Source organism: Carassius carassius, chromosome 1, assembly GCF_963082965.1.
Source record: "Carassius carassius chromosome 1, fCarCar2.1, whole genome shotgun sequence".
In the NCBI taxonomy this organism is placed as follows: domain Eukaryota; kingdom Metazoa; phylum Chordata; class Actinopteri; order Cypriniformes; family Cyprinidae; genus Carassius; species Carassius carassius.
In genome coordinates this window covers 21,883,092-21,894,736 of record NC_081755.1, presented here as the reverse complement: position 1 = coordinate 21,894,736, position 11,645 = coordinate 21,883,092, and the positions used below count along the sequence as shown (strand labels likewise).

At 38.5% G+C, this 11,645-nt stretch overlaps 1 protein-coding gene across 4 annotated transcripts in view; it reads left to right on the top strand.

The window, feature by feature from the left end:
* Positions 1-2,826: 2,826 nt before the first annotated feature.
* Positions 2,827-11,645, top strand: part of LOC132141552 (C-Jun-amino-terminal kinase-interacting protein 4-like) — a 46,653-nt gene continuing 37,834 nt past the window's right edge. For 3 of the 4 annotated variants that reach the window (XM_059551193.1, XM_059551175.1, XM_059551185.1), the window contains exons 1-2: positions 2,828-3,402; positions 9,340-9,460. In XM_059551193.1, coding sequence (XP_059407176.1) covers positions 3,103-3,402; positions 9,340-9,460 — 421 coding nt within the window. In that variant the 5' untranslated portion in view covers positions 2,828-3,102. Of the gene's footprint in view, positions 3,403-9,339; positions 9,461-11,645 lie in introns of all 4 variants that reach the window. The other variant, XM_059551164.1, reaches the window with a different exon arrangement.

Here is an 11,645-nt window from a genome sequence, read left to right as displayed (position 1 = left end):
AATGTAAGTCTGCAACGTAATGTAAGGTTAGATGCTCTATTAAACAAACACGCACACAACAAAACAAAGTTTACTTATTACAGCTTAAAGTGGGGAAGATATTTATTTGATGCTCTGCTGATTTTGTAATTTTTACAGTAGGATTATTTTAACGGCTAGAGACTGAATACTAAGCAAAAAAAAAAAAAAAAAACATTATATAAAGGTCAGAAATTGATTTGCATTTCAGTGAGTGAAATAAGTATTTGATCCCCAGCCAACCAGAACGATTTTTTGCTCCCACAGACAGGTCATGTGCCCCTGTGGAACACAGATTAGTCCTGTCACTTTAACAACTAATGTCAGCTCAGCCCAGAAATATACAGGAGGAGATTGTTATTGGGACAACAGTCACTAAGCAAAACATTGGTAGACATTTGCTTAGGAGAAAGGTCTGTGGTCAGATGAGACCAAAATTGAGCTCTTTGGCATTAACTCGACTTGCCATGTTTGGAGGGAGAGAAATGCTGACTATGTCCCCAAGAATACCATCCCTACAGTCAAGCATTGAGGTGGATACATTATGTTTTGGGGCTTTTTTCTGCTAAGGGTACAGGACGACTTCACTGCATCGAGGGGCCAATGGATGGGGCATGTACTGTAAAATATTGGATGAGAACCTCCTTCCCTCAGCCAGAACACTGGAGATGGGTCATGGATGGGTGCTCCAGCATGAGAATTACCCGAAACATTCCACCATGACATCAAAGGAGTGGCTCAAGAAGCAGCACATTAAGGTGATCGAGTTGTCTAGCCAGTCTCCAGACCTCAAACCTATAAAAAATCTGTGGAATGAGCTGAAACTTTGAGTTGCCAAACGACAGCCAAGAAACCTTAAGGATTTAGAGAGGATCTGTACAGAGGAGTGGATCAAAATCCCTCCTGAGATGTGTGCAAACCTGGTGACCAACTACAAAAAACATCTTACCGGTGTGTTTGTCAACAAGGGTTTCTTGCTTGGCGATCAAATACTTATTTCAGTATTTTACAGACCATTCATTTCTTTGTAAGTGAGCAAACTTACAAATTCAGCAGTGGATCAAATATACAGTCGTGGCCAAAAGTTTTGAGAATTACATAAATATTGGAAATTGGAAAAGTTGCTGCTTAAGTTTTTATAATAGAAATTTGCATATACTCCAGAATGTTATGAAGAGTGGTCAGATGAATTGCATAGTCCTTCTTTGCCATGAAAATTAACTTAATCCCCCAAAAACCTTTCCACTGCATTTCATTGCTGTCATTAAAGGAGCTGCTGAGATCATTTCAGTAATCGTCTTGTTAACTCAGGTGAGAATGTTGACGAGCACAAGGCTGGAGATCATTATGTCAGGCTGATTGGGTTAGAATGGCAGACTTGACATGTTAAAAGGAGGGTGATGCTTAAAATCATTGTTCTTCCATTGTTAACCATGGTGACCTGCAAAGAAACGCGTGCAGCCATCATTGCGTTGCATAAAAATGGCTTCACAGGCAAGGATATTGTGACTACTAAGATTGCACCTAAATCAACAATTTATAGGATCATCAAGAACTTCAAGGAAAGAGGTTCAATTCTTGTAAAGAAGGCTTCAGGGCGTCCAAGAAAGTCCAGCAAGCGCCAGGATCGTCTCCTAAAGAGGATTCAGCTGCGGGATCGGAGTGCCACCAGTGCAGAGCTTGCTCAGGAATGGCAGCAGGCAGGTGTGAGCACATCTGCATGCACAGTGAGGCCAAGACTTTTGGAAGATGGCCTGGTGTCAAGAAGGGCAGCAAAGAAGCCACTTCTCTCCAAAAAAAACATCAGGGACAGATTGATCTTCTGCAGAAAGTATAGTGAATGGACTGCTGAGGACTGGGGCAAAGTCCCTTTCCGATTGTTTGGGGCATCTGGAAAAAGGCTTGTCCGGAGAAGAAAAGGTGAGCGCTACCATCAGTCCTGTGTCATGCCAACAGTAAAGCATCCTGACACCATTCATGTGTGGGGTTGCTTCTCATCCAAGGGAGTGGGCTTACTCACAATTCTGCCCCAAAACACAGCCATGAATAAAGAATGGTACCAAAACACCCTCCAACAGCAACTTCTTCCAACAATCCAACAACAGTTTGGTGAAGAACAATGCATTTTCCAGCACGATGGAGCACCGTGCCATAAGGCAAAAGTGATAACTAAGTGGCTCGGGGACCAGAATGTTGAAATTTTGGGTCCATGGCCTGGAAACTCCCCAGATCTTAATCCCATTGAGAATTTGTGGTCAATCCTCAAGAGGCGGGTGGACAAACAAAAACCCACTAATTCTGACAAACTCCAAGAAGTGATTATGAAAGAATGGGTTGCTATCAGTCAGGATTTGGCCCAGAAGTTGATTGAGAGCATGCCCAGTCGAAACAAAGATCTAAAAGCAGTTTAGCAGCAAACTTTTTGAAAACTAATATTTATGTAATTCTCAAAACTTTGGGCCACGACTGTATATTTCTCCCACTGTATTACCACTTGAGGCCTGTCTATGCTTGAGGCAACCTGACGCAATTTTGACGCAACATGACGCAATTTTTTATCCGACTATTTATTATAATTTTTTAATTAACTTATATTTCCATTGTGGACTAAATATTAATCCCCATAATTCGCATCTTGCAATTTTGTCTAGTTCTCAATTCATTATTATCAATTATTAATTGATTCATTAATTGGGATCTGTGCTATTATATATATATATATATATATGAAACATAAATAAGAAAATAATAAAATAAGATAATGTCAGGTAATGTTGTGGGACAGGTTTTGTCCTATCATGTCTCACGGTACCGAGCGTGACGTCAGCGCGCGATTGTCTAGTCAACAGCTCAGCTGTTGTATTGCGACCGCGGGAAGAAAAAAAAAAAACATACTCCACGTAATTCATTGGCCGGGTCCAGGGAGGGACTCTGGACTTCCGTGGGGCCATTGTGGCCGTGTTTCGGAGAACATAACGGGAATACATCAGCTATCATTCTTCAGATATAAACCGAGACACGTTGGTCTGAAACAGCGGAGGTTTAACGTCAGATCTAGGACAGTCTCTCTGGAGAGGAAGCAGTATGGAGCTGGATGACGGAGTTGTGTACCAGGACGATCCGGGCACGTCGGCGATCATGTCGGAGCGGGTCTCGGGCCTGGCCAACTCCATCTACCGCGAGTTCGAGAGGCTAATCTGCAAATACGACGAGGACGTGGTGAAGGAGCTGATGCCGCTGGTCGTGGCGGTGCTGGAGAACCTCGACTCGGTGTTCGCCGAGAACCAGGAGCACGAGGTGGACCTGGAGCTCCTCAAGGAGGACAACGAGCAGCTGGTCACTCAGTACGAGCGCGAGAAAGCGCTCAGGAAACACGCCGAGGAGGTGAGTGAGTGCACGAGGAGGCTGAAGTTTGCGCCTAACATCATCATCGGGAGCCTGGCATCTTTGTTTTCTTGCGGCATCATCACAGCTGCAGCCGCCACGTATCACCACCATCATCATTATCATTATGGGTTTGTCATGCCTTGTTTAGCCAGTGTTGACCTTTGAATTCACCTCAAGTGAATTAAGATATAAATGTGCATTAAGGTTCTTCAGGTCATTATTATGCCCTCTGAGGGTCTGTCTGGTCCGTGCTGATGGCTAGAACTTAATGTACAGACATTTCGTTTAATAAAACTGGCGCAGTCATGTTTTTTGCATGCTTGTAAGTAAAGACCAGAGATCGAAAACAACGTAAACAAGCAAGCAAACAGCATGTAACTACAGAACAACATGCATGCTACAGAGACGGATGCTTTCCTCTGTGTCATATGGGAGGAGAGACCGGGGCAAGTTGTCACAGTGTCCTGCCAATGTTATGAACAAACGTACTTCCAGAATGTTCAAGTTATCTGGTCTAATTATGTTCTGAAAACATTGACAAAAGGGCGTTATTTATACGTTGTTCATAAAAAGTATTCTTCGAAACCTTTTAGTTGGATGCTCATCCGTTTTTTTAAATGTTACCTGTTTCAGAACGTTCTGAGAACGCTAATAGAATGTTCGTTCAAAGCTATCTGCTATTTAATAACGTTAGCACAAAAATGTTACTTTATACGTTTATCATAGAACGCTTTTTAGTAAACATTTTAGTTTGATGTTTTTCTATCATTTTTAAGTTACCCGTGTGAGGTAATGTACCCATAAAGTTAGCTAAATTATAAAATGAAACGTTTGCATAACCAAGAAGTTTTAAAAACATTTGAAAAACTGGACATTTCAAACATTCAGAGAACATCCAGAAATAACGTTTGCAGAACATTAGCAGAGTGTTCTTAGAATATAGTTTTTTGTTTGATGGGTAGCTGTAGGTTTTGATTCAAAAGTCTGATAGTTTTTAGCAGTGGTTTTGTATGTGGATTTCAAATATCCCATTATCATATTTATCATTTTGGTGTCTGCGTGTATTCAAGTTAGGCAGGCTTTCACAAGGTTATTCATTTCTAAAAATGGCAGTATTTTAATAATCACAACATTTGTTGACCATGAATTGCGCTATTCCATTAATTTTAGGCTAATAAGCTAAAAATAGGATTCGCTTTGACCGCTTACCCCATCTAATGTGACAGAATGTTCAGTGAGTGTAATTTAGTGCAAGTCGTCCATATATGGCAGGGGTTTGACTGATGTAACAGTCTGTCATCATGCACAGAAACACACTGTGCAGTGCTTTTTTCAGTGACTTTTTCCACATTAAACTGTTGAAATAGTAATGGTGTGTCATTAGTTTTAAGTTATGAACCTTTCACAGTTGAAGTGTGTGAGTAAATGTGACTCTAATCTGTTTTGGAAATAAGATTAGACTACATTGTAAAGTTCTCTTCTCAACGTGTGTTAGCCTGACTTTGGACCGATTAAGGCTGCTCAATGGCTTTATGTGTTCCTGACACAGCAACAGTTAACTGGGATTATGAGCAATATGTCTGAGCCATGAGCTGCATTAATCCGTGAGTGTACTGATACAGGATCTGGATGCATCTAATTATGACCGACAGACTGCACTTCCAACAGCAGAGTGACAGAAGGCTGTGATCAATATTCAGTTGTGCTGAACACTGAACTTTCTCTCACGTTTCAGTTCACTGATATACTAGATAAACTTTTAAGACCATTTGGGATCTTAATCGGGTTTCAGGAATAATGTGGTAATTTTTTACACTGTAATAATTGTTAAAATAACACATTTAACCATTATGTTATCTCAAACCAGTGTAGTTATTCTATTAAAATATTTATTTCATATGTTACATTAGCTTTATATTTGTAGTTTTCATTTTAATTTAGCGTAAAATTGTAGGTTATTTTTATTTTTTTGGTGCTTTGTGATTTTGTCATTTTTATTCGTTTTTTAAACACTTCTATTCAGCTTTTATTTTTATTTATATTTTAGTTTTAGCTATTTTAATAATTCAACTTAGACATTTATTTTATCACTTATAATTTTCTTTAAGAAAAAAATTAAGTTTACATTTTCCTTCTAAAATTGATATTTTTTTATTTTTCAGTTACCAAAAAGGTTTTTATTTTTTGTTTTTTAGTTGAACAGAAATCTGTTTACATTTATATATACTGTCATTCTTTGATAATTCAATTGAATTTAATGAATTGATTTAATTTGAGTTTTTCCATGGATGATGATGATATTTTTGATATCTAGAGAGAACAGTGTCTGATATAATGCAGATATATAGTACAGTTTATTGACTTAAGATGACATGACCCTGTGTTTTATAGAATATTTACTCAGAAAACAGAAACTGTATATATTATCATGTCATTGTAGCGTATGCCTTGTCTTAAACTTTGCAACTAAAACAGTTTTTGTGAGAGCTTTGTGTCACTGAAAATGAAGGGGAATTGAATGTGACTTGAACCTTATGTTTGTTGATCTCTGCGCTCAGGGGGCCACTGAATGAGTTATTTCGTGCCAGTGTGGCGGGAACCTGAAGTGACACTGAAACAGCTCCCTTTGTCAGATACTCACTCTGCACCAGGCTCTCCGGGAGATCCCTGTACTCCCGAGACGGAGCATGTGTTCTGTAGGTATTTGCAGGAGAGAGATTCCAATTGGGGAAAATGCCTCAAAATATGACTCTCAGGTCAAGGGGTCTTTTCCTGTGACCAGCTATAAAAGCTCTTGCTGGAATCGCACAGTGTTTTGCTTGAGAAAACTTACAGTTTTGTCAATACATGATGCACCTTTTGCTATTTTCTTACACTGTGCCACTCAAAAGTTTGTGGTCAGTAAGAGTTTTTGAAAGAAATTCCTATTTTTATGCCGCAAAAATATGCATTAAATTGATCAAATGTGACAGGAAATGCATTTATAAAATTACAAAAGATTTCAATTACAAATAAATGCTGTTTGTTTGAACTTTCTATTCATCAACTGTAAGCAGCAAATCAGCATGTTAGAAAGATTTCTGAAGGATCATATGACAACGAAGATTGGAGTAATGATGCTGAAAATTTTTGTATTTTTGATCAAATAAATGTAGCATAGATAAGCAAACTTCTTTCAAAAACAAACAAAATTAAAGCTGCAAGCAGCGATGAACGGGCCCTCGCACTCGGGCTCACCACCACCCGGTGCCTATAGGAGGAACAGTGAACGTTGTGCCATATTTCCTGCTGCCAACAGGTGGAGCTATGATTATAACTGAATATCGACATGTAAATGTCTTCAGGCCAGGACTCTTACCAAACATGCAAAGTTTCGGACAAGTCATGTTTAAGTTAGTATAAGACAAGTCATGTTTAAGTTAGTATAAAATAAGTAATTTCCTGTTGCCAGCAGGCGGCGCTATACTTATAATTGAATATTGGCCTTTAGTTGTGTTCAGGCCAGTACTCTTATAAAACATGTGATGTTTGGGTCAGATTGGGAATTGTATGCATGAGTTACAACAACTTCCTGTTTTATAGTATTAATAGCATCATTTTGCACATACTAAGTGTTGCTAGAATGTTTGAAAATATTTCTAGCATGATTAGCACACAATGAATGGCATATTTTACTGTGTTGCAAATAGTGCATAAAAGTGTTAAAAATGACACTTCCTGTTGCCAGCAGGTGGTGCTATGACTATAACTGAATATGGGCATGTTGATTTATTTAGGACAGGACCCTTGTCAAACGTGTGAAGTTTGGGGCAGATCGGACATAACAGTGTTTTGTTCCTAGAAGTTCATAACAGTGTTAACCTTGTCACTTCTGGTTACCAGCAGGTGGCGCTATGACTATAACTGAATTTGGTCATGGGTGCTTGTTTGGAACAAAACACCTATCACACGTGTAAAGTTTGGGGAAGATCGGACATTGCTTGCCTGAGTTACATCAACTTCCTTTTTCACTGCAGTAGTAGCATGCTTTAACACTTAGCTAAGTGTTGCTAGCATGTTTTAGCATGCTTCTAGAATGTTGCCAGCCTATTTAACACTTGTTGATGTTTTTTATTATTTTGCAAGGAGTCCATAACAGTGTTAAACATGCCACTTCCTGTTGCCATTAGGTGGCGCTATGACTATAATTAAATACGGGCATCTTGATGTGTTCAGGACAGGACTCTTATCAAACTTGTTCAATTTGGGGCAGATTGGACACTGTATGCCTGAATTACAGTTACTTCCTAATTCACTGCAGTAATGTGATGCTTTAACATTTAGCTAAGTGTTGCTAGCATGTTTTATTATGTTTCTAGCATGTTGCCAGCCTATTTTAACACTTTTTGACGCTTTTTAATTTGTTCCTAAGAGTCCATAACAGTGTTAACCTTGACACTTCCGGTTACCAGCAGGTGGCGCTATGACTATAACTGAATTTGGTCATGAGTGCTTGTTTGGAACAAAACACCTATCACACGTGTGAAGTTTGGGGAAGATCGGACATTGCTTGCCTGAGTTACAGCAACTTCCTTTTTCACTGCCTTAGTAGCATGCTTTAGCACTTAGCTAAGTGTTGCTAGCATGTATTAGTATGCTTCTAAAATGTTACCAGCCTATTTAACACTTGTTGATGTTTTTTATTATTTTGCAAGGAGTCCATAACAGTGTTAAACATGCCACTCCCTGTTGTCATTAGGTGGCGCTATGACTATAATTGAATACGGGCATGTTGATCTGTATAGGACAGGACTCTTGTCAAACGTGTGAAGTTTGGGGCAGATCGGACATTGCTTGCCTGAGTTACAGCAACTTCCTTTTTCACTGCCTTAGTAGCATGCTTTAGCACTTAGCTAAGTGTTGCTAGCATGTATTAGTATGCTTCTAAAATGTTACCAGCCTATTTAACACTTGTTGATGTTTTTTATTATTTTGCAAGGAGTCCATAACAGTGTTAAACATGCATCTTCCTGTTGTCATTAGGTGGCGCTATGACTATAATTGAATACGGGCATGTTGATCTGTATAGGACAGGACTCTTGTCAAACGTGTGAAGTTTGGGGCAGATCGGACATTGCTTGCCTTAGTTACAGCAACTTCCTTTTTGACTGCTTTAGTAGCATGCTTTAGCATTTAGATTTGTGTTTCTAGCATGTTTTATTCGTTTATTCGTTTCTAGCATGTATTAGTAGCATGTTGCCAGCCTATTTAACACTTTTTGACGCTTTTTAATTTGTTCCTAGAAGTCCATAACAGTGTTACATTTGCTGTCATTCAGTCATTTATCTGCAGTCATTATATCAACTACTGTACTTTCTATATATCAGCATCAGCTTTTGAAAAAGCATCAGCCACTTTGGTCAACCATGTATCCATATTTCACATAATAGATTACTATTTTTATTATTTGCACATGTTGGATGTAGTTTAATAAAATGAATCCTTAGAACTTTCTGCCTTGTTTGTGTCAGTTTTAATAGATTTAATTTTGGTCCTCAGCCCATAAAAAGGCATGAAGTGCTGAAAATATCCATAAAACTGAAGATAATGTGACTTCACATTTATACTATTCCTGATCCTATTTTTGGTGCATTCTACTAATTTGCTGAAATCCTAAAGTGCCTTTTCCGCTTGAGGTTTTGTAGCTTTTAGTCTGTTGAGTGTATAATTATGCTAGCTTACTAAAGTTCATTTTAGCAGATACACACAAGACCAGAAATATTAATGACTCATCCTTGAAGACTGAAAATGTCCCCTTCCTTTAAATGACAAATACCACTTACCGTTGATTTTCATGATGTAACAAAACAAAATCCTATAAGGCCTGTTTGTTATCTAAAAAAATAAATGTATTATGCAATATTTAATTTGTTCTTTTGTGTTTTCTGTGAGCAGAAGTTCATTGAATTGGAAGATTCCCAAGAGCAAGAGAAGAAGGATCTGCAGACCCATCTGGAAAGTCTTTCATCACATTCCCGTCAGCTGGAGCTGAAGATCAAGAACTATGCAGACCAGAGTAAGAATCAGCTGATTTATTCCCTCTTCTCATTCAATCCGACACTTCCATGATCTGACAGTATTTTAAACCTTCATATATGTCTTCTACATGTAATATGTCCATGCATCTGCTCTTAAAGTCCTTCTGTTTTAGTATAAAATAGCTAATGTCCATAGTTCTGTGCAGATTTCCATTAAAGTGAAGTAGTTGGGTGCTAGTTATCTTACATATTTATGATTTTCAAGGTATCTTGCTGTACATTTGTGTCAGCATTCAACAGATTAATTCAAAATCATAGTCTAATTTGCTTCTGGTATGGATATGAATGTAAAACCTGCTGTATTTGTTTCTGTCCATAGTCCACTAGTGTAGCTCATATCTCCATTTACATTTTTCATTAAAGGTACTGTATGTTTTACTTTAATAAAGCATAAAAATACCATAAGACACCATTTAAGAAACATGCTAAGTTAACATACTTGTTTATCTGAAAAACAATGCTACAGTTAGTTATTCTACTTTAAAAATGTGTGTTCCAGGCCGGAATGTCGATCTTTGTTTTGGTTTATGAAACCTGCCCACTGCCAGTTTACCCAGTTGTATTTCGGCACCTCGGGCTGCCATTTAGCGGAAAAAACACAGCACACCTCATTTAAAATTCATTGTCAAGTGCACTCGTTCCTGTTTGTGTCGTCAATCTGGCAACCTGCATGTGTCAAGTCTGAGGAGGAGAGGCTGTGTGAAAAAACCCTCTCCAATATTCTGAATTTGGACTGCAGTACCTAGTTCAACAACTCAGTGTCAATCCTACATACAGCACCTTTAATCTAAAGGAACAGTTCACCCAAAAATGAACATTTGCTGAGAATGTACTCTTCTTCAGGCCACCCTAGATGTAAATGAGTTTGTTTGTTCATCAGAACAGATTTGGAGAAATTTAGCATCACATCACTTGCTCACCTGCAGTGAATGGGTGCCGTCAGAATGAGTCCAAACAGCTGACAAACACATCACCATAATGCACAGGTAATTCCACACCTCTCCAGTCAAAAAATTAATATCTTAAGAAGTAAAAAGCTGCTTTTTCAAAATGAATTTGTCATTTAAGCTTTAATCCGTTATTTTATGCGTTCCATAATAAAAAAGACTCGCTTGATTTGGGAGAGAAATATGCACATATTGAGCGCTGTTTACATGGACTATAGTGCTGTGGATTATTGTGATGTTTTTATCAGCTGTCTGAACTCTCATTCTGGTGGCACCCATTCACTTCATTGGTGAGCAAATGATGTAATGCTACATTTCTCCAAATCGGTTCTGATGGAGAAACATGGATACATCACGGATAGCCTGAAGGGGAGTACATTTTCAGCAAATATTTGGGTGAACTACTCCTTTTGAATAGTCATTTACTGTGTACAGGTAACAGTAGCTGAGTGTGTTTGTACGTGCATAAAAATAAGTTAATCGGTTTAAAACAGTACAAGTACAACAACCTTTATTAATGTTACTTTAAAAAGCAGTAATTCTCTTTCCAGATCACATGCACACAGAAACTCTCCTCTCCGTATTTTAGAAAATAATTATGAATCACATCAGAATAACCAGATGAAAGTTGTGACCAAATTTAGTGATGCATTGCATCTTTTCCAAAAGAATCAAAAACAGAATTTGCTTGTAGTATTCTGACTTTGAGTTTGGGAGTTTTGTCTGGTTTTACGTTCATGTGATTAATCTCTTAATTCTTATTAAATGCAGTGTTTTCTGTGGCCCTGAATAGCATTACTTGTGTTCTCTCGCTGGAAAGTAAATCTAAACCAGAGTCAGTTCAGACTGAGTGTGTGCTGGAATAGGCCAGTGGGTGATAATGATATTAGTCAAGCACCAAAACATGCTAATTATGGATGTCTGGCACTAGGGCTGGGACAACGCGTCGAGGTCATCGATGACGTCGACGCAAAAATTACGTCGACGCAAAATATGCGCATCGATTCGTCGACCTGTTTTTATTTCTCTAAAAAACGTTTGCAAAACGTTTACCTTATGTGCACTGAATATACGCGATGGCCGGATCAACATTCTGTCCAACGTTATATAACCAATCCAGGGGTTTTTCTGCATTGATCTTTTTTTTTGGCGGGTGTCAAAGCCTTATTTGATCGGTGAGTGACAGTGACAGGGCGCGTACGAGAGAGAGCCCCGG